This window comes from Drosophila eugracilis, unplaced genomic scaffold, assembly GCF_018153835.1.
Source record: "Drosophila eugracilis isolate 14026-0451.02 unplaced genomic scaffold, ASM1815383v1 contig_90, whole genome shotgun sequence".
NCBI classification, from domain to species: domain Eukaryota; kingdom Metazoa; phylum Arthropoda; class Insecta; order Diptera; family Drosophilidae; genus Drosophila; species Drosophila eugracilis.
This window is the reverse complement of record NW_024573812.1, coordinates 9,052,143-9,075,822: the sequence shown is the minus strand read 5'-3', so window position 1 is coordinate 9,075,822 and position 23,680 is coordinate 9,052,143. Positions and strand designations below refer to the sequence as shown.

Here is a 23,680-nt window from a genome sequence, read left to right as displayed (position 1 = left end):
ACAAGTTTAACTGCTTAGAAGGTAAAGTTTTTAAGTTAATTTGAGTTTTGATTTTATTATAATTAATATTTAAGCTTCATGGGAAATATAAAAATTGTAAAATCAAATCAAATCTACTATTTATTATTATTATTTTAGTATATTTCCAGTCAAGTACAGAAACCAAGTAGAGTATCGAATCTCCGACCTGCTAATGTCAACATTTTTCCCCACTTTTTCCAGTGCAGCGTAACAAGGTTTCCATTTCCATTTTCTTCCTTTCGTCGCTGCTTTTTGCTGATTGTGTAATTTTAATGTAATTCGCTTTTATTGTTTTTTATTCGTCTCCTCTCTGTCTTTGTCGCTCTCCCCGTCGCTTTCGCCGCTCCTTGTCGTCTGTGTGTCTGACATTAATTGCAAGTGCAAAGAAAAAAAAGAACTGTGGGATGGGAGGAGAGGGGGGAGAAAACACAATAAATTATAATCGCAAAAGTTTTGCTTTTTTGCGAGAAAACCTTTATTGATTCAATTTGGCGAAAAGCGAAACTGCAGTTCAGGGGAATGAAAATGAAGGAAGGAGGAGCAAGAAGCCTGTCTGCCAGCACTAAGCACCTACAGCCCATAAATCAAATAAATCGGTTTAAGGCCTGCCAACCAACCACCCACCTACCCCTCAACCCAGCCAAGCAATTAAAGTTTTTCAAGGGCCATCCGCAACTGCAATTATGATTCAACGAGTGAGTACTGGTACTTTCCCGTGGCCAAAGACAAAAGGTAATTGAGGCCGGTCCGGGTCCTGATTCCGGCGTAACAGCCCCGGATACGGGCCCTTCTGGCGTCTCGCACAAATCTACATTACCATGATAATTTATGGCGTCTGTATTGGGGATCAGGCTTTAAGGGCGGGCACTCAGGCAGGGAAAACAGTTCCCCTAACCCAGACACCAAGACCTTGCCCACGTCACTTGACTCTCTTCAGGTTTTTTCTTGCTACCAAATAATTCTCGTTGAACTTGAATACTTCCCGTTCTTGTAAACTAATAAAAGAAGAGCATATCGGCTTATATATATATATATATATATATATTCCAATGAACCAGGCTAGAATTATGCACTGGAGAAAATTTCATAGAAAAAGAATGTTTTTATTTTTTAAATATTAAGAAAAATACTTGGAAGTTGGCCTCAGATTACAGGGGAGGATTGCTATTAGAGTTTGACAATGTAATTCTTAAAAAATTAAGTATTTCCTTCTATTGGATATTGGATTAAGCTCTTATGGTAAAAAGCTAGTTTTTGAAATCATTGAAATCAAGATTTGGTAAATTGTTTTTAAAGGAAGCGAATCTTAAATCAGAATAAAAGATGAATCCCAAAATCTGTTTTTGTACAAAACATTCTTTTGGTACAAAGTTGTGTTTAAATAAAAATTAACTTAAATACGAAATATATATTAATTTACTTTTTCTTTCCAGTATATTTAAACATTTTAGGCAATCGCATTACTACAGCAAAAACAGCCAAATAAGAGAGAGAGAGCTAGAGGGATACTAAGAAGGACCAAGGACGAAGGCCAGGGGCGTCGACAGATAGAAATCCTAAAGGGAACACGTTGCCGTACTCTAGCCAAGAAGAGAGGGCAAAAAAATCAACAGCAAACGGCAGGCAAACACGAGCAGCAGGAAAACGTAGAGTTCATCAAAAAGGGATTTTGAAATACAAATGAATTTTCGGCATTCCGTTGGAGGCCGTCAGAGACAGAGAGCTTCAACCAGGCCAAATAGGCGCCCACAAAGGCAATGAGCCGGGGGGTAATGGTACAGGGATTGGGGCAGGGGCATGGTTTGGGGGAATCCCCAACCAAATGGAAGGAGACATAGAGAGAGGAGGTGTACCGAGCCAAGCCCTCGCAATCAGCCAAAAAATGAAACACTTGCCTATGTGTTGAGTACTACACTTAGGGAAACTCTCATTACAAGGTGCAAAAATTTTAGTAAACTGATGTTCATTATATATATACATAGTATATATATCCAAATAACATCTTGATCAAAGCTGGAGCTAAGGTTTTCTATTGGGAAAAGGATCGTGAAATACTTAAAGACTTCTTTGAATATTTGCTAGAAAACTTGCCTTAGCCATGTTCCAATATATTTCCTATTTCGGCCATGTTTTTCCGAGTGATTGACGTTTGTTTGAGTGTGTGGGTGGGTGGCTGACAGGGAGGTGTTGGGGCCCCACTGAAACAAAGAAACGGGGGGCGAAAAATATATGTATACAGAGAGGAGAAGAAAAACTTTTGCTTACTCTGCGAGAAATGCCAATCAACCCTTTCCTCTGGCATGTGGAAAATGCACGAAAAGGGGGAAAATAAAGGGTGAGGGCGGGCGACTGTCAACAGCAGCATTCTTCAGGGGCGGCCGTAAAAACGACGACTCATTTGTATTTCCTTGTCAGCTCCTCTGATCTGCTCTGTGCGGTCCTTGGTTGTTGTAATTTTCCAAATCATTTCAGCGGCTCAGTTGGAAAACTTTTCAAACGTTTAACTAGCCTCGCGTCTCCTCGCCCGAACCTCCAACCTCCCTGGAACAGGGATGAAATGAAATGCTAAAGTAAAAGGCAGCGACGCGGATTTAAAAGTTTAAATAACTTTTATGTATCTCATTACTCAGAAGTGACAAGGCAACCAGGCCGGGCCAGGCCTCCTCCATCGGCCTGCTCTCCGGAAAGGAGAGCTTTGAAAATAATCACAATGAAATCGCATAATTCAATTACAAGCCTCGTTAAGCCGGCTCAAGCGATTTTGTCACACTATGCCAAGGGAACTAAAAAAAGGGAATCACAAACACAGACCTGATAAAGGCGAGAAAAGAAAGAGTTACTACAGTAGTACTTCCGTAGAACATATTCCTAATGAATTACAAGATTTTTGTCGATTGCTTACATTATTGACTGAGCTATAAATGTGAAATGTGTGTCATTTAAGGTCATTATGACTGAAAGGAGAATTAAAATGTTTGATTTTATTACGAAATATTTTCCTTAGCCTTAAGTAAAGTTGAAAATATTCAGAAATACAATAAAACACCTATCGTTTTTCAAGGGATCTTTAATTCTTAATGACTAAACCCATTAAACCAGTAAGATCTTTACTTCAAGAAGTCAAACTGTATCTCAGAAGACATCAAGTATCCGCTCCATCAAATGGACAACACCACTATCCAGCGGAAAAGAGAAGGGAGTCTCAGTGATTTGTGCCCGGCTTAGAGGAGACGATTATCGGTTATATCGCTCGATAAGTGGGTGAATGGATCTGAGCTTTCGACAAGAGGCTTTCCCGACAAGGGTTCCCCCGTGAGGGAAATAAAAGAGAACAACAACAATGCTTACTTACCTACCTATGTCAGCTGAAATCAGAGTAATTCTGGATTTTCTTTTTGTTAACTTGCCAGTTGGGAACATTTAAATCATTTAACTTTTGCTCTCTCATTGTCTGAGTTCGAGTTTTTCTCACCCCGCGCATCGCCTTTGAGCTTTCGACTTAATTGAGGTGCTACGGAAAATTCAGATGGGTCTACCACCTGCAGTTCCCCAACTTCCCGATTTCCATTGTGCAACCCGCAATTAACAAAGATTGCAAAGCTTTTAGTTCCACTCCTGCAGCTCTCAGTCCCCATTTTCCTTCAATGGAGAGTTCTATATAGCCAGCAGCACATCATTGGACTGTGGTCATGGTCTCTCCACTCTCCCCCATTTTCCACCTTGATTTTCTTACACCTTTACTATTTCATTTCCTTCCATCATCGCTTTGTGAGGGGGCTGCCAGGCGCATTCGTTTTGCATTTTTAGTTTCCTTTAAGTGAAATCTAAATGCTTTTACTACCAACAGTTGGCTTTTCCCTAGCTCTACCGTTTTTCCAGTATTTTCCGCCATTATCACTGCCAGCGTTTTACTTGCCAGAATCATGAATTCGTTTTGTTCTCGCCTTTTCTCGTTTTTCCAGCAGCATTTCCATCTTGCTGCCTTTTTTTTGGGATGTGTAAATAGCATTTGCTGGTCGGTTACTCACTGGGAGGCGCTTTCCTTTAAGTCACGGCGAGATAAAAACGTTTGGCATTGCAATGCGTTTCATTTTCGTCTCGTTTCGTTTGTTTTCATTACCTTTTATCGCTGACACCGGACCCCTGGCTCCCTGTGGGCTGACCCCTGACCCCTGACCCTATGCGGCCAAGTTAACGAAGTCAGGCCATCATCCCCAGCGACTCTTGTAATTTTAACCAAGACAGAAAAGGCGTCGCCTCGGAACAGTGTTCATTCATTATGAAGTACTCGCCCCCGAGGAGGACTTTCCATTTCGTTGCCCGAAATGCGCATAAAATTGTTTCATTCTATTTTTAAATATATATATATATATATATATATATATATTTCTTTCGAAATGTTTTCGCTTTCCGTTTAGTTTGATTCCTTTGACAATTTCCGGTTTGTTGACTCCTTTTCTTGGCTCCTTTTCCTGTCCAACTCTGTCCCTTTGTTTTGTTTTTGTCTTTTATGGTTTCTTATTTAAAAGCCATACAATTCAGCACATGTCTTCAATTTGGGCGTCTCGGCTGTCAAATTGGACATTTCCTCCGGGAGTCCAAAGGGTCCAAGGAGCCAGGCAGCCAAGGAGCCCAGAGAACCGAGAATCCAAACCAAAACGGAAGCCTGCGTAAAGTTTTGCGGGTCATAAAAAGTAGGCTCCATGACCAACAGGGGCGGGGTTTAAAATTTGAGTAGAGGGAATGGGAATGGGTGGATATCTATCTATCCTGGCCATTGGCCAAATCAACTGGGAGGAACTGGGAAGGATCGTAGATTTGATTGCGCTGTCAATTCTGATTTGAGTGTCTTACTTAAGTCGCTCTAATGGGGCTGCTAAAGAAGATACAAAGTTTCCTTTTGGGTTGACAATATCCACTGGCCATCGATAATCATTTAGCATAGTTTTGGGTCTAAGCGAATTTGTTGTCATTTATTTAAGCCAAGTTAATGGGTTGCTTGTATTTGGGTTGGTTAAAAGTTAAAGGGATTTGGTTAATTTAAATATTATACGTTATTGGACTTACCTGTCAAATTGATCAGAAGACTGGAGAGCTATGACCTACCTATCTATCTAGATTTAACTTCTACTCTATATGCCATTCATTGCATATTAAAATCCTCTTTTCCAACAAAGTTTTACCATTTCGCAACTCACCCCTTTAAGCTGCTCTTTAATTTTAATTTCAAATAAAAGCAATTTAAATTTACACCACAAAGTGAAAAGGCAACAAACAACAACTAACAGGAGGGCGGCACAAATGTGCTGTTTTTAAAAATTCGCCCAGTTGAATGCACTTTACGATGCCACGCCCCCAAAAAACAAAACAAACTTTCCACTTTTGTAGATGGGGTGAGAGAGAGGTAGCATTGTAGGATATGCAAATTTTTCATTAGTTGAAGGAGCCAGCCATCGCCGACGTCATCGTCATCGTCATTCCGCTGAGGGACCCTTGGGGCGCCTTTGTGGTCAGGTCCTCGTTGCGATGATTGTGCGATTTTTTAATCAAATCGTCGGCCGATTATGTGGGGCCCCGCGACTGAGTTGCCGGAATGTTGAAACTATAATTTCACGACGGGGAATGGGTAGGAGGAGGGGGAGAGGCACGGGAGGGCAGCAATTTGTTCGCTAAAACAAACTTGTGCTAAAAAAGAGCTCAATTTAACACATTTCATATGTAAATACCTCAAAGTACAACACGGCCAGGGATCCCTATGGATCGCCTTTATTTTTTTTCTGCCAACCTCCTACCCTTCCTCCCCCCTTTGTGTGTTGCCGCTTTTCACTCCCCTCCGGCAGTAAATTACCACAACACGCAGGTCCCATTCCCATTTCCATTCTCAGTTCCCAGACGAGTGCAAACTCGTTCGAACCAGGCCATAATAATCGCCTTTAATAAATTATCGGCTTGCGCGGCGCGAAAAACGCGAGGAGCCCCAAACAAGCTGAAAAGGGGTTGGTCAATAGGGAACGAGACGGCGGTGAGGGGGGCCTGAGGAGGCAACCTGCATCACTCAGCGGTCAACAATGCAAAAACGGGAGCATGTCCAATGGCCAAGCACTGGAAAAAATGTATATCGTGTGCAAAAATATGGAAAAAACCAACTGAGAAGTTGTGAAAAACATGAATTATTTTTTCCACATTTCCACATTTTAAATAATATATATACTTATATAGATAGATATATGATCTATTTGTTGTTTCATTAATTTTGGAAATGCATATTTATTGGTCGATATTGGTCAATTGTTGTCAGCAAAAAGAGGTATGATTTATTTTATAGGAGTTGTTGGTAATTAATCCTGTTTATTAAGTGAAATAAACTACAATTTTTACGAAGTTGATGTTATTAAAAACATAACACTCCTATATTAGCTCGATACTAACCCTATTTCTCTAAATTAGTAACATATTAAGGTCATCCAATATAATTTATATTAAATATGCAAATATTGTACAAAACGAAAGAAATGTTGCATACTTTTAGGAGCAGGAAAAAGATCCAATTAAATTAAATATTATTTAAACTCAAAGTAAATTACTTTAAAATGCTAAAAATATTTAATAAAAATTTAAAAAAAAATTTAAAATTATTAAATTCCTAAAAAAACAACACAAATTTCATATTAAAAAGTTTTTGATTTCGATTTTTTCCCTGTGCAGACTCAAGCGAGTACTCAGGCGATGGCCGACATTTAAATTGCTTTGCATGTGTTGCACTCCCTTTGGCTGCCACTACCCCTGTCCCCCCTGCTTCCCCCCTCAACTCATCCGCTCCCATGTGCTCTCCCTTTTCCCTTTTTTAACCCCCACTTATGGCCAACTCCTTGTTGTGTGCTCAACTTGCGTGAAATTTCAATTCCTCGCACTGGGAGCTGGGCTTCAATGGGGCAATTGCTGTAATGAAGTGCTTGAATGCCAATCAGCGGCAATGGCCAGGACGCAGTGGGTTAACCTTAACCCATGCATCCATATAACCATGCATCCAGGCAACCAGACCATACCAGCCCATACCAGCCAGACCCTTCCTTTATGGTGCTGCAATTTTGACATAATTTTTGATAAGTTGTTAACAAAAAGGTTGCCAAATTGTTGAGTAAATAAAAGCTGATGTTGATTCTTCGACCTGGTCACGTAAGTTCCTCCTTTGAATCCCCTCTATACCCCACCTATCCACCCATCATAATTGCTGCCGTTCACGTAGCTGCAAATTTATGAGGTGATTTTTCATAAAACGTTTTCTCTGCACCGCGCGTTCAACGAATATTTCTGGTATTTTTCGCTCATATTTTCTCATGTCCAAATTAATTTATGAATTATTTTCTTTAAAATACCAAGAATAAACAACATGGAAGCGAGCAATTAACTCCGCTCCACAAACTCCGGACTCCCGTCTCCGGACTACCGACTGGCGCCTCCGGGGTAACCCCAACTCTCTCTCTCCTTAAATAAATTCGCCAAAGTTTTTAATAGTCAAGTGTTGAAAATTGAGCGACTGGGTGTTGACTGATTTATACACGATAATGGGCCGGGGAGGAGTGAACAGCGCCGCCGGTCAAATGGCCGGCAATTAAGCGGCTTTCTGTTGGTTAAAGCCAAACGTGCCGCAGTCCTCCAAGAAAACTGTCTGTTTACTGGCTCCTTTGGCCTCCGCCTAGCAGGTGTTAAGCATTTCGAATAGTGCCCTTTGGTGGGTTAATGTTGGCATAGGTCGTGGTGGCTTCCGGGAGAAAACATTGCATATGGGCGATATTCTTGTGTTTTTATTAATATGATATCTGAAACCGTAATTAACTTATGTGGAATACCTTTACTGGTAATTTGTATCAAATATTCTACTTTTGTTTATCTTTTGTTATAAAGTAAATGAAATAAATATTCAATTTATTATGTAAAATGCCTTAGAGATAACAAAATTAAGATCTCCATTACCAAAAATCAAGCTTAACTTAAAGAAAGTATATAAAATATTTCGTATTCGACTAGTTGACACGATATCCTTTCATGGCATACAAACTAAAATTAATGTTAAACTTTTAAATACAAGCTAAAGCTTAACGAGGTTTCCTCTGACTGGCAGTTTTCCTTCATCCTTGTTCTAAAGAAATCCCTTTCCTTCTACCAAGTCAGTCAGAGTCCATCAACTTGTCGCTTACCCACCAGAACCAGTGATTCATCCAAGTTGCCCATCTTCTTAGTCATCTAACAAACCAATTCCCTTCCCTCCCGCAATTGTAATCTGTGACGCAGCTGGGGACAAAACTATCAACAAATTGCCGATCGGTTTCACTTCATTTGCGGCACTAAATTGCAGCGTAACTCATTTTCTCTTCATGTAATCAATGTGCAAATTACATTTTGGCTAAAAGATTGACTTGGCTGGGCCGAGGCGATGGGCGATGTGCGAGTCTGAGGAGGGCAGTGGGAAACGTTCAATGGGCTGCGTCAATCAAGAGAACTCCACTTGACCTCCATTTAAATCATTGACGAGAGGCAGCCCGCATCCGATGATGGCGTTTGTCGGTTACACAGATGCACTTAGAGAAATGAAAGGGCATATCTTCCCTATTATTATTATTATTATTAGTGCTGAAAGTGGGTACTAATATAATGTAACTATTAATGGTATCCCTCTATGGTCTTTCTATAATAATATTCATGACCTTTTTTTTGACTGTGTGTAATGGTTGGAGTTCTCGTTGTCCAAGTCCCGTCCAGATGGCAACAGAAAGATTCAGCAAGTGTCCGATGTCCAGATCCACAAAGAGCAAAGGGGAGATGGAGGAGGGTATGAGGTAGAGGAAACGCATTGCAAACGTAATCAAGTAATCAAAAGTCCAAATCACGGCTGTGACAGACCCAAATAATTTGCAATGTGACTAGAGGCCAGGGGCGTCTGTGAAAGGTACCCAAAGGGGGTGGAGGTGCCTGCATTGCGTGCTAGCCTCCAGTGACGGACATGGCAAAGGGAAGCGGCGAAGGGAACCTCCCTCCGGAGTCCGGACACATGCAAAGATGGCACTTAACGAAAGCAGTCAACCGACAACTGATTGAAGTGAAACAAACCGACGAACACTCAGCCTCACATGGGCGGCGAAAGGTCGAAACGGATGGTGAATGGGGCGAGGGGGCCTACAAGAAATCACAGGTGGAGGTGGAGCAGCAGCCCGGACATACCAACTCTCCAATAGATACACACGATGGTCACGTGGACTTAAATGTGCAACGACATTAGCAGGCTGGCAGGCCATGAAGAGTGGGCGTCAGGGGGCTAAGACTGATTCATGACAAATGCCGAACTCTGACTTATTGAATGGGCCGATTTCTCTATGCCGACAATCGATACGAGAACCATAGAAAAGTTAACACATTCGGGAAGCGGGGGAGGTCTTAAAGTTCAGACGGAAATGCAATGAACTTTTGACATTTTAAGTGCTGAAAGGAAAAACTCCATCCCACACAAGGCAAAAGGCAATTAAATCGAAAGGTTACGAGACTATTAAAGGGTGGAGATATGGAATCTCAGTTTGATAGCTTATCATACTTTAAATGCTATGTTAAGGTAGGGTTAATATCAATGAGTTTAGACTTCCTTATAAGTCTAAAAAACTATTCAATTATTTAGATCGATTATATCGAATCACATTTGATTCGTCGACGATTGCCGCTGCAACAGATTTCCTGGCCAATTCATATCAATTTGTCAACTGCGACAAATAAACTGGATATACAGTGGTCCTGGCAATCCCGTATACCAACTGACCCCCAGTGACCTTGCCCACAGGAAATGCCATGGAACTCTGAACTTGTAAGCAGATCAAGGCACGTAGACGAACCTGAGCACACATGACCACCCGCCCACTGCTGGAATCAGGAAGGGAAAAGGGTCGCCTTGGATGGCTACTTCTGCAGCAGTCAGCAAAACTATTCCTCAACTCGTGCGGACAGAGGAACGGATGGTGGAAGAATGGCAGAATGAGAGTCCAGACACGGAGACATTTTTTATGGACGCCTTGGATTGGCGGACGTGACGTTGATTTGCTGGCAACGCCTTAAAGGTGACATCAAGGTTTGAGGGGAGCGTAAGGATAAGGATAGGGCCAAGAGAAAGAGCAGACGTCATAAAATGTCGCAAGATTTGGCTAACAGAAAAATAAATTGCCAGCTGGCCCAGTTCGATTGCAGCTGTCACGGCCATTTAGCTGTTTAGCGCCGCAAAATCTCGGCAAATCCTTGAGAGACTCTGCCACTCTGCAATCTAATTGCGAATGCAGCCAGCCATTTGGGACTGCAGCTGGGTGGAACGTGAATTGGTTTTGGCTCTGTTGTCCAACACCACCACCGCCACCACCAGCTCCATCGATTTGCGGCCAAAACGGCGGGGCACGTCCCACACGGATCGCATCATTTGTGCAGCTCCCCGGACAAATCTCTTCCAGTTAGACGAGATTCGGAGCACTCTGTTGGTTTAGTATAACAATTCGTGATATGCAAATATATGACCGTTCCAGATTGAAAAGAATCCCGGGATCAGACGGCCGGCTATAAGCCACTTTAAACTGCCGAAAGTTCAGCAGCCTTGAATTTGTTTCGGACTTTTGGCCTTTATTTTTAACCTATTGGCATTGGCCGAACGCCCAGCACAACTTTGTGCTTTTTCGAGACCTTTTTTTCTGTTGGTTAGCTGGTGGAAACGTCAACTCACTTCTGCCTTTTAAATTTCCCCCTTTTTTCGCAGCCTTCTCCGTTCTTTTGCGTAGCCCTCAGGTGCTAATGAATTCATAATGGAAGCGGGCATTGGGACAGGCCATAAATTATGGACCGCTGCGATGGGGATATACTTTTTTAAGGTACTGTCGAAAAATGGTGGAAAAAAGGGGCCAACCAGAATATTTTGCCCGTCGGCGTTTGTCAGTTGAGCGGGCGAGATGGTAATTTTATTTAAAGCTAAATTTGAGTTAGGACTGTAGGGTTTAAGGAGGAATTTAACTTTTTTACTTATCAGAAACTGGAAATATTAACAAATTAAGAAATCATCATAGCTTCCTTAAAAGCCCTTCCCTAGAGGAAGCCTTCCTCTAAACTATTTTCATTCCAAACAAGTTGATCATGTTTTCCCTTGATCAATTTACATTGCTTCCGAGCTAATCCATTGAGTAATTGACATTCGATTATTAATTTCAATTTGAGTTGCTAAGAAATTCATGGCTCTGGCTCCAGGAGTTCTATTTGCTGCCTTCCATCTTGCCCCGTTGCAAATGTCACTCGGTTATGGCTATTTGCCTTCGGAATCTTTTATTAATTGAATGAAAAATGCATTTTCCAAACGGGGGCCTAAATCAAATAACTGTGTGTTTGTTTGAGCGGGCACCGCAAAAAGCAATTTGATTGGAATTAAAATTCGAAATAGAATAAACAAAAGTCGATCGAAGTATGGGGATAAGAACGTTGGCCCATCCCTTGGAAGCCCTTTTCCGGACCTGATTTCAGTGCAGCATTTTAGTGCAGGACAGGCGGGTATCTGCAGGCCCAGATATAGATACAAATCCCAATCCCGTCTGGGCAGATGCTGATGCCAAAGCTGATCCTTAGCTTGTGTTGTAACAAGTTAATTGAATTTGCACTCAGCCAAGCGTCATGCATTGGGGCATCATGAGCTTACGAGTGCACTAAGGAAAGTTAGGAGGTAAAAGTGTGAAACTTCATAGACTTTCTCTGGAAATAGGATAGGAGAAGGTTTATGATTGGTAAAGATAAGACTATTTATTAATGCTTTTTCTTTTAAGGACATAAAATAATGCGTTAAGATAGCAAGCTTAACATATTTCATCTTAAAAATAGTTTCAGATCGATTTTTGTACAGTTTTCCAAAAATTTGACCAATTTATCAAAAAATGGCAAAGTTTTTAATTAATCGCTCAGCATTAGTTCTGGCATTATCATTGAAAAACTTTGTCTTGAATTTATCGTTTCGGAACACTGTTTCCCAATTTTGAGAAAAACTCTTTTCTCCATGTGGAAAATGAGCTGGGAAAAGCGGAGGCCACTGGCGGAGCTGCAGCTACCGATACAAGTTGCTTATTTTATGGCCAACTCTAATGGAGGACTCGATTCTGATTCCGGCTTCTACTTCGCTTGGCATTTAGCTGGCTGTGCCTCTGCCCCACCCTATACCTCTCCTCCATTTGTTTCGCCTCGATTTTTCCAATTTTGTGATTTGCACAGATTTCAACCTGACGTCCTTGCCTCATGGTCTATCCTTCGCTACCGCCGGGTCCTTGGGGCTGGGTTAGTTTGTTGCCAGTGTTTTGCCGTCTGTGCTTATCCAGCAACATTGTCGAAGGTGAAACCAGGGCTTCCAAGTGCATTAAGCGCATGTGAACCGGTGCCAAACAATGACGCCTCCAAAGCCACTCCTTGCACTCCCGCCTTGCCATCCTTGCGTTGATCCTGGCAGACAAATGACTAACCTAAAGGATTCAGAAGGCGAGAGGATGGCCATGGGTATGGGTAAGAAAAGGGGGGCACTGAAAGTAGCGAGAGTGTGCTTTTAGCAGATTAGTTTTCATCATCTTAACATTCCTAATTAATGAGGCCTTTGTCGCTCCAGCTCAGCTCAGCTCCTCTTTTAGGTGTTAAATCAAAGACCTTAGCCCGGCGTGCATGTCTAATGAGTAATGAGGAATACGGGCAAACCCTATACCCTCCCATCACCGTGTGCAAAAAAGAAAAACACCTTGTTTTCCCACTTTCCCTATACCCATCCTTGTAATGAGCAAAAAGATTGTCTTCGTTCTTCCAACGAACAATGCAAAATTCCCTGGCAGCTCATTAAATGTTGAACAAAGGCTTGCATAGTGTTCATTAAATGTTGCAACAAAGTTGTATTATTTTCAATTAGTTTTTCATTTGAATGGAATTTTATCAACTAATTCAGAGACCGCTATTTCCATTTCCCACTCTCAGCAGGACAGCGCCAGAAACCAAATCACATTTCACAAATGACATTTCACCGAAAATCAACTGAAATGAAACCAACTGATTTTACAATTTCAGAATTATTTTTGTTTGCAATTTTAATATGATTTTTCGAGCTGGGCGAGAGCACTCATTAACACGCTTCCATGGCACTTAATTAGGCCTGGCAAATGTTTGCCAGTAATGCAAATGGACATCAACACTCGCCACTTGATGAATGGCATTTCCTCATTTATGTTTGATATTCGAGTGCTAATAGTCATAATAATGCCGCATAATGAGTGCCGAAGCCCGACAATGAATGCCAACTTTTAGTTAAAAGTCAACTGAAATCAAAACACTGCAAAATGCAAAAACCGAAAAGTTTGTAAAACTAATTTCCTCCTGGTTGTGAAAGGGGTGGGGAGGGTGGTTGGATGGCAATCTGGAGGGAAACGTCAAAATGTTTTTGACAAGTCCAATTTTGAAATTTTGAAATTTCGCCGTAATTAACTTTCTGGCAAAGGCAATTAGCGACCGCACACAAACTCATTTATATTGTGTTCACGGATTACAAATATATACATAGAAATATGGAATTAGCTATATATATATATGTATATAGAATATGTATATATTGAAGCTTTGTTGTCGCCATCCAATGTGGTTCACCCCATTTAGCACGCTGCTCACGAAGTCTAACAATATCGTAAATAATGAAGTCAATTGCATTTTGCATAATAATTACAGTGTAAATATTGCAAAACAGGGGCGGTTCAAGAATGGTTGAGTTTTTAAATCAATATTATTCGAGTTTAAGGGTTGCCAGTAATGTTATTAATAAGAATTAATAAATATTTGACATTAATTATTATTGTGAACAGCGGCTAATTCGCATCCCTATCGATAGCCCGATAGTGTTGGGAAACGCCTAGTTAGTAGTGATGCCAAGAGACGATAGAAAGAGCTAGAAGAAAACTGGAGAAGAACAACGTGTGCAAAGCGATTTATAGTTTTGATTCCCACTCAATTATCCACATAATAATAAACTACATACCACTCAAAAAGCTACCCTTCACATTATCAAAGCAAGAGCAAATATGGCTGGAATATCTTTTGTTTGATTCATAAGAAGTTTACATAAAGCTTAAAGTTTTGTAAAAATGATAAGTGCTAGATATTAACATTTCCTAATTAAAGAGCCCTACTTTCAAACTCACCTGATCCGCTCCTGTGCATGGAAATAAAGTGCAGGGATCGAAATGAGCCAGGCGCCAGTCCTCCCGTCGAGCTGAGTGGCTAAGTGGAGTGGTGGGCTGAATAAGTGGGTAACTGGGGAGCGTGTTAGCAGCCAGCGAGTGAGTGATGAAGCGCGTCACGTCGACAGCAGGAACATCAGGAACAGCAGGAGCAGAAGAAGCACCATGAACAACGGGAACACCGGGATGGATGGCAAATGGAGCTTCGTGGAGATGCCAATGAGAACGGCAGCCGCGGTTGGCTGACATTACACTTGTCAACGGGTATAATTGCGTTGACTTCTCCTCATCACCCCCCACTAACTGTTAGAGTTGGCAGCCAGAAACTCAAAGGTATGGCTAGAAATCTATCTATTGGAACAGCTTTTCAGATTTTAGTAAACTGTTTACTAAATGAAACAGGAAATAAGGTTAAAGTTAACTTTAACTAATATGTATAGTTTTTGCTAAGAAAGAGTTCTTGTTTTAATATTCTATTATATGAAATTAGATACTGAATGTGCCACCACTGTCCTCCAATGATGACTCTGATGAGTGTGACTATTCCATGACTATGACTATGACTATGTCTATGTCTATAAGTATGGCAAATGCCGTTGACTTGAAGCACAATACAGCACAATAATTGCCAATTGACGGCAGCTTGGGGGCGCATCAATAACGAGTGGTTGTCATCCGATGGTAACCACCCAACCCGCCACCCATCAATCCATCCAGTGCACCATCGTAGGTTCCATAGGAAACACCGCTGGCAGCGAAATCACACCCATTTATCAGGAGGAACAACTCGGGAGACGAACGTCCACGGCGGCGGCTAATTGCAGTTCATGCGAAAAACATCGTTAATCACTCATTGACAGTTTGTTATTTGTTAAACAAAGCTAATGACTTAATGGCATAAATGGTGTGGCAACTGCACCGCGACATCCACCGAAGGATATCGAAAGTCGAAACGGGACGGAGCAGCAGCAGCAGCAGTAGTGGAATAAATGACACGACAGCTCAGGGCAGCCCGGTCTTCGTGTTCCGTATTTATGTAGATAAACAATAAGCTGACAAGCCGGGGCAAAATTAATTGTCCTGGACAGCCTGGGTGGGTTGCCTGGTCGGAGGAGGAGGAGTGGCGTGGCTTTGTGGATGATCACGATATGCCCATGGGGCCGAAGCAACTAGTTAAAGGTCCTAAAATAATCCCTGTTCCCCAGGGGAAACGCGGTTTAGGGAAGGAGCAACTAAATATAAAGTCGAGTAAAAATGTACGAACTGTGTACTATTTATACCAAAACAAAGATTAGGTATAAAGATAGAGTTTACTAAGAAAGGAGAGCGGTCATTAACCTATTTTTTATATATTTTGTAGACTTTTTTGGCCTTGCTTTCTAGTCTTTCCCTTTATTTTAATAATTTACCATAAATACAATACAAAATTCCTTTAGCTGACATGATTGCTTCTGTAAAACTGAATAGTATTTATTGGGTTTTAATTTAAAGAAAAACCTTTTCATAAAGTTCTAGCAAAACTCCGTATCGCTTGGAAAGCGCTTTTCACGTCCTTTTCGAAACACATGTCGAGGCCTTCGTTCTATTTGGCGAAGCCTCTCCAGACTCTCCTCCCCTTCAAGGTCCGGACCTGGAACATGGGCTTGGATAAGGGTATTTCTGAAACTTTCCGCTGCTCGGCGGGCATCTTCGGTATTACGCATTTGCATGACCACGGTTTCCGGCAGATGGATCGCATTCCGGCCGATTGGAGTTTGCCGGGTGGTGGGCACAGTAGGGGCCATGACTATACGAGAGGGACACTGGGTGGCCAAATCACATTGATTGATTCTCCTGGGCTTTGGGCGGACCTTGTACTTGCAACAGTTGTCATGGAACATCTTAGATGAGTGAATCCTTGGACGAGGATGGTGAGGTAGACATTGACAGGGACCGTGGGCTTGAACGTGGTGTCTCAAGGGATTCTTTAGATTTCTTTTCTTAGGACTGCGGCCATTTGGTTGCAACTTGTCTTTCTTGGTTCTCTTCTGGCCTCGTGCCATTTACACGATGGGGTTACAACGAATTTTGGATAGCCTAAAAAGAGGAAAACTCTGTCATTTTCAATAATCTAGTTTTACAAGGCCGCTCTGATTAAGATATTGAAATTCCTGTACATTTTACATGGAGTTTAATAAGGGCATCCAAGTAGGCTTTTCCCGACAATGTCAGCAGCTTAGGTCGTGTCCGATAGCCCAACTTCATTCGTATTTAGTTCGTTGTAAGAATCAGATCTATTAGAAAAAGTAGAAACCAAAAATTCGAAAAATTTATATTTCGTACAAAATTTGAAGTGAAACTTTTTATAATTCTTTCGGTAGTCCGTGATTTTCCACAAATTAAAAATGAATTTTTGTTCGGTGCCTTACGAAGCTGATTACGGCATGTATGCTGACTCGAAGGTAATTATAGGGAAGGCACCTTAGGACAAAGGATTAACTCTTTTCTTCTAGATGAAGAGCGTGCCTCAGTATCCGTTGAGCATGAGCCCTGGACAGGGCCAAGGACAGTCTCTGGCCATGCAGCCCCTGAATCCACCGCAGATGAATCTGCAGATGCAGATGCCGATGTCGAGTGCTGCTCAGATGTCCTCGTTCCCCATACAGGGTATGCCGATGGGCATGATACCTGCTGGAAATCAGATGACCGCCATGTCCACGACGACCACACAGCTGCCACTGGGAGCGGTCACTCCTCTTAGCAGCATGACCATGATGCCCATGATGGGTAATCCCATGGGTGCTATTGATGCCCCTGGGATAAATGCCGTGCTGCCAGACCTGCAGCCCATGACCTCGATGGGCCAGATGCAGCCGATGCAGCAGTTTAATCAATCGCCGTCCGCCACCCAAATGCATCAGGGTCGTCTGACTGGAGGAGGCAATGGGATGTCAGCGACGTGTCCCTCTTCGCCGTCGCATGCCGGTGGCTGGAGCACTAGTCCTAACGCCAACCAGATGATGACCAACGGCAACATGTGGCCATATAGCCAGGTCATTCAGAATTCCCAGCCGCAGTACCACCACCACCACCAGCAGCAGCAGCCGCAGCAGCAGCATCACTACCAACAGCAACAGCAGGTCACAAGGATGAAGCCCTCCTACGAGATGTCGCCTTCTGGCATGTATCGGGACATTCGGAACGGACTGAAGTAAGTAGATCTCGTCTAGGGGTTCAGCATCCTAATTCGATCTATAGCAATCCCTTTTAATTTCCAAACCACAGCACACCGTCCATGCACGAATCTGCGAAGAACGGCAAGGGCAATCAATCATTCAATTGTGGTGAGTAAAATATCTGCAGGAACTAGGAAATAGAATCATAAATTATGTCAGGATAGGATTTTAAAAAGATTTTGTCCGCTCTAATTAATATATTTTCCTTTCAGGAAAATCGGTTGGCAAAGTCCCCCATTGGCGTTGACGACCTCTTTGAGCCCATCAAGTTGATTTTTGTGGATTTCGTGATTGGTGTCTCTCCATTTACACTCCCCTACACACTTTTCCATCGCAAGCATACACTCACATGCACACACTCACAAGCACAAACACACCTAGAACAAGAACGTGGTCACAAACATATTGGTGTGGAATAAATGGTTTATATGTTTTGGCCGAAAAGGAATTATTCAGTCCTAAGTTTTCGTGTGGCGACTTTAAACGCCCTGATTTATAGCCGTCAGACATCAAAATTGGCAACATGTTTTTAGGAGGGAGGGAGGGTCGGCCGGTCGGTTTACTGAGGGAAAATTGAACGAAGGAAAAGCGCCAATGGCGATGGCGATGGCTATGACTATGGCGATGAAAAATTTATGCTGACCGCATGATGAACGCATAAAAAATGTTGCCAACTTATGGCCAAAATGCAATCCACAACCAGCCAGTCGCTGTGCGGAGTATAAACAAAGGCTTTATCGGTCCAAAGGCATCAGTTGGTTGGCTTTCTCTGCCCTCCGAACCACCCTCCCTCCATCAGTCCCCCGGAAAATCCCTTTCCCACCGGAGTCGTTAGATTTTCTGGCAGCCGGGCCAAGGTGTGAATATTTTATGTGGCACTATTTTGATACCATAAATCTTTTAGTAGTTGATTCAGCAAAGTTTTGCCTGTTACCGCATTTCGTTATGTGGTCTCAGCTCAGTTCGTTTCGCTGCGTTTCTTTCAATTTCTGCATTTTGAATTTCGCAGTGATGGAATTCTCGTTTGATGGTCACAACGATTGTGGCTAAATCGGCTTTGGTTTTTGATTGATTAAGTTGGTTATTTAATTCCGATTGTATGACCAAGATTTGGCAACAATGCAATAAAATACCTTTTATGAAAAAGAGCAAATCCCGAAAGGAGTTTATTATTAAGTGCTTTCCAATATATTTAATCTGACTTTCGTGTGATCGAAGTTAAAACATAAGAGCTTTCCCCAAAAACTATAACCACATGGCAAGAAAGCCGAAAGGGGCTATAATCTTTGACCATTGGGAGCAGAAACCGCCCGATTCGGGCATAAAATGCACATACCCCAAATTGAACGCAAGCGTTTTACATTTTTCAGAGGGCATCATTAAAATTAAGAGAAAAGTAAAAAAGAATAAGGAAAAACTAAGCCACAAAAACAGACAGCTGAATGGACGTTGAATGGACAATTTGAAAAGTTTTGGGCAAGGAAACTGCAGCCCTGGACAATGCGAGAATGGTCCCACTCTGGATGAGAAGTTTCCTGAGAGAGAGAAAGAGAGTAGAGTGGAGTGCTGTGGGGGTGGTGGAGCCAGGGGAGGATTGTCAAAAGTTTTTCGGAGGAGCCCTACATCGTTCCCAAAGCGCTGCAGCTGCCCTCTGGATGCAAAATTTTATTCATGACGGAAGCAATACTCAAATTTCGTCTATTAATATCTGGTAAGGGCTCTTTTCGGGGGGCGTTGGAGAAGTTCTGGGTCCAGCTGTCAGTCCGTAGCTGGGTCCAACTTCCAGGCTCTCTACGTATCCCAACATCTGTCCAAGTGTCAGTCCAACTGTCTGTTTGTCTAACTGACACACACACACACACACACACACGTACCGTCGCTCATCTAAACAAATGCGCATAGAGATGTGGTCAGCAGGAGTTGGTGGTGTTATGCACTTGGAAAAATTCTTAATGAGTTTGAGAAATTTAATAATTTTCTTTGGAGTACTAAATCCGTGAGGGAAAATGTTTTTTGATTTCTTAAATATTGCTTTTTAAATTATAATATAATTTATTTTATATTTTCAATAAAAACAATTTAAGAAAAGTAATTTCTACTCATAATTTATTTCAGTGTATAGCCATGTTAGTGTTGGTACAGTTAGCCCGCTTGCACATTGCCAACATAACCTCAAATTGCATTCCTAATTCCTTTTATACTCCATCTCATCCCAAGCTTTCCCCCGGGGGAGCATTTTCTGCAAAATGTGCAATTTCCGCTTGAAAGGCTGGCGCTAGCTGCTGGCTGGCATACAATCCATCCCCGAATTCCTGGAAATATTTTGCAAAACAGAAATTTATTATAGCCATTTTATTATTTTGCGGGCCAACTTCATGTTGGCCCCAACATGCATACGTCATATTATTGTCCAAAGTGGAACGAAACGGAAGTCAGTCAGTCAGGCAGCCAGCCAGCCAGTCAGGTGAGGTGGCAGAAACACTTTCCATCTGCAGATACCAGGCGGTAAAATATTCCAGCCACTTACATTGGGCAAATGTTTTGTTTTGGATTGTTGAGTGAGCTGAAAGCTGCCAACAAGCGGGTTTTATGTTTTTGAAATTTGAATAATTAAAATGCATCAAAATAGACGAAAGATGAAGTTCTTTTTTCCTGCAAATAGATTAGGAGTACCTGAATGCTAAGAGGTTTGAAGTAAAAGAGGTAATGGGACTATGGTTACCTCAGATCTAGTAAAAATTTCCCGATTAAATGAAAAACATTTCCAAGGCTGTTCATTTAGCCCTGGCTTACAGAAATCAGTACACTTAAAATTGTTTTAAAATACTTAAGCTGCTGTTTGTCAATTACCATTTACATTCCCAGCTTGTTGGTTTGATGTCGAGCGATGTTGTGTTTTAACCTCAGCAAAGGCAAACTTGTGGCATCCACAATGAACATGAATTTTAACTTGTCGTTTGTTGCATTTGTCAACTGTTGTCGTTGTTGTTGTCATTCCTGATGCCGCTGTTGTTTTTGCCTGCAGTTCCTGCGGCTCCTGTCCATGTGCCACTCCTGGCTATTGACAGAGATCCGAGAACTAAACTCATTCGCACTTGGACGGAAATGCTTGATGTGTCCTCAGTGCCCGTTTAGCCGTCTCTTTCTCCACCAGTTAAGCTATCTCTTTCCCTCGCTGCAGTGCAAAGTTCGTGTGCCTTGTTTTAGAATTTGCAGTCTGCTTTTCTGATTGTTAGCCACCCCCTCTCGGATCTCTGCTACCCGTTCTATGTGGGCCAAACTTTTTGAAACTGTGCCAACTTTTGGCTTGTTTTTCCCTGATAACTTCATCATCGTCGACATCCTCTCGTCATTCTCATTCAAGTGGAACCAAAAAATGACGCAAAAAAAGGAAAATCCTCCACACAAAGAAACTGAAAACTCGTTGGCCAAATGTTTTGTCATGATTTTCCCTTTCCCTGCATATGGCTGTCTCCTTCGGTGTTCGGGGTCTCCCTTTCTCCCATGGACTCCTGTCAATGGAGAACCTGCATCTTGACTGGTATGCACATCACTTGGCCCAGATTATCGAACATTCAAGTAGCGGCGAAGGAGAGCAGCATAGGGCAAGGGAAAGGAGAGGAGTACAGGAGAAATTCCATTACTGAAACTTGTATAAATTTGTCTATTTTAGTTACTTTAATAATTTATTAATATATTAATAATGTTTTGATTAATATAGTGATTTAGGCAAACTTTTCATTTTCTAGTTCAATCTATCTATAATGAAAGCATGGTTATAAGGCAATTCAATACCGTTTTGAAAAACTTCGAAAATTATGGAGTACAAAGAGAAATCTATTATTTTTCATTTAAAGTTTGCGATCTACAATCATAATCGTCAAGACTATCAAATGTGAGCGGAAAATTACGGGAAATTGCGGGTTGGCCATTAAAAACTTTGTTTGAATCAGGGAAATTCGATATACTGAAGCTCGTCTGTAGAGCATTTTCCACCTGAACTAATGGCTTTTTGTTTGGCACATTTTGCAGCTTTGAGTAATTAAATTTATGGATGCATAAAATGGCAACCTGTTCGATGCTGGACCAACAACCCCCGCCTCGCCGTCCCCCTCCATCGCCTCTTCAAATGTTTGACTTTTTCGGCCATGTCCATAAATGTCCGACCGAAGGTCCCGCTGTCCATTTGGGCCACATCCACATCCACAGCCACATCCACATCCAATGAGCGGCTTATGGGCGCCCGATGCTGCTTTGCTGGCTATTAATTTCGAGTGGTTCGGTTCACTTTCGGGCCCATGTGTACACATGTTTGGGCTTGTAAAAATGTCATGTTAATTTGTGGATTGTGCGACCGAAATGGAGCACCGAAAGAGAGCCAAAGTCGGGCGAGGCATGCAAATAAATGTCTCGCAGAAGCCAGCCACCCACTCACAGAGGCACTGAGGGAAAATGCTTAATACTTACACTTTGAATCCCAAAGGGGTCTTGTGATTAACTCAAGGTTGGTTACACATTTATTTTTGATTAATAAATAAGTGATTAGTATTACTTAGTAGTATTACTCATACGCACTGTTACCACATTTTACCTATATACACGGAGTAGATTTTCGTTTGATTACTGGTTTTAAGCCCATTAAATTTCTCTCAGTGCCTACTCTGCTCTTCACACAGATACATTCTCACCCACTCACACACACACATAGATACACCCGCCCACGCATCGCCAAGGAGCGAAAGAGACGGGGAACTCGGCTTTGGCGACGTGCTTTTTGCAGATTTATGAGTGAATCTGATAAGTGCTGCCAATAAATTTTCGGACAACAATTTACAATGTTCGGCCCATGTTCGTTTCCTTGCGTTTTCCATGAGGGAATCGACTGAAATTGGGATTGGCCTGGGTAACGTATTTTTGGATATTTTATTGCAATCTTCAGAACAAAAGTAGGCTGAAGGAAGATTCCAGCCTGCGGAGGCTTCAACAAATAAGGGAAAACATTTTTGGCTTAACTCAAACTACAAAACAGGAAAATATTATGGATTTTATTGGTTTGGAAAGTTATTAAAAAGGTACTTCAATCGGAAAGAAACTTACTTTCTACAGGATAAACGCTTGTTTCTATGATAAAAATGTCTTTTTCGTTTCCTATTTTTGAATGTACAGAAAACAGAAACATGGAGTTCTCTGCAAAGGAAAATAAATATTGCTATTCCATTGCTTAATCTCTCTTTTTGGAAATAAAAACCATTTTGCTAAGAGTGATGACATGTTGACATTTTATATATGATTAGAAAGTTTTTATTTTTGTCTTAAAATTCGTTTCATCAACTAAATAAAAAGAAAATTAAAACAGGGTTCTTCTAAAAATAAGTTTATTGTCTCTCTATAACTAAAACAAGGTTTAAACTTGTTTAATATTTTGATGTAATTCGTAAGTAAGCAAGTCCATTTTCATTTATCCACTTTAATCGGCTTATAACTTTTATTGCAAAGTTAAAGTGAAGAAAATCGACAGAGAACAAGCACATATCTTGTTTCATTAGTTTATTTATGCTTTTATAATATTTTTATGGCTTAACCTTAAGTCCACCATTCGTTTGTAATCCCTCCAATTATTCTATTTCTTGAGGACTTACCGCAAACTTCCTGCAGCTCGCCAAATGAACAAGTGCCCATACATTGCGCATACGTACGTATACGTAATGTAATCACAAACATTGCCACACACACATACACACCCAGGAGCATCAACACAAATCCAACAATGGCAACAAAACCACAGAGAAATCAGTGAATTATACAACATTTAAGCAAACAGAGAATGCCAACGCTCGCTCGTTCGAGGATGCATAGAAATCGAGCAGAATTAAGTTAAGGCGCTTCCGACAAACCCACACATTCGTGCCCACTTTTCTCACACAACTCCTCTTTTATTCCGCCGCCTGGAAAACACAATGCTCCTAGAGAGCCCAAGTTGGCCAAAAACTTTACACACTGCCAAGCTGAACGGGTTGAGGGATAGTAGTGACTGAAAGAAACCATCGCACCAGAAGTGAAATAAAGTTGAATGTAAGCAAACAAGTTGAACCAACAAACCAAGTCTCTAATTGTATTTGTGTGTTAGTGTGCTAGTGTGTGTGTGTGCGGTGGGCGTTAGTACCGGAGGCGTGGCAGTGTGTTTTA

The 23,680-nt window shown here is 41.7% G+C and overlaps 2 protein-coding genes across 3 annotated transcripts; one reads left to right on the top strand and one right to left on the bottom strand.

Moving 5' to 3' along the window:
* Nucleotides 1-15,724: 15,724 nt before the first annotated feature.
* LOC108112402 lies at nucleotides 15,725-16,384 on the bottom strand. The gene has a single exon (XM_017222243.2). The coding sequence runs from the start codon at nucleotides 16,319-16,321 to the stop codon at nucleotides 15,791-15,793; it is 531 nt and encodes a 176-aa protein (XP_017077732.2). The 5' UTR covers nucleotides 16,322-16,384; the 3' UTR covers nucleotides 15,725-15,790.
* A 161-nt stretch (nucleotides 16,385-16,545) lies between these two features.
* On the top strand, nucleotides 16,546-17,938 carry LOC108112305 (protein similar). Of its 2 annotated transcripts, none has more exons than XR_001772642.2 (4): nucleotides 16,546-16,720; nucleotides 16,772-17,469; nucleotides 17,517-17,602; nucleotides 17,707-17,737. XR_001772642.2 is itself a non-coding variant. In XM_017222131.2 (4 exons), the coding sequence occupies exons 1-4, from the start codon at nucleotides 16,664-16,666 to the stop codon at nucleotides 17,739-17,741; spliced, it is 849 nt and encodes a 282-aa protein (XP_017077620.2). In that variant the 5' UTR covers nucleotides 16,546-16,663; the 3' UTR covers nucleotides 17,742-17,938. The 2 variants fall into 2 exon arrangements, 1 of the variants encoding a protein (XP_017077620.2); XM_017222131.2 differs by having other exon boundaries at nucleotides 17,544-17,602; nucleotides 17,707-17,938.
* Nucleotides 17,939-23,680: the final 5,742 nt, after the last annotated feature.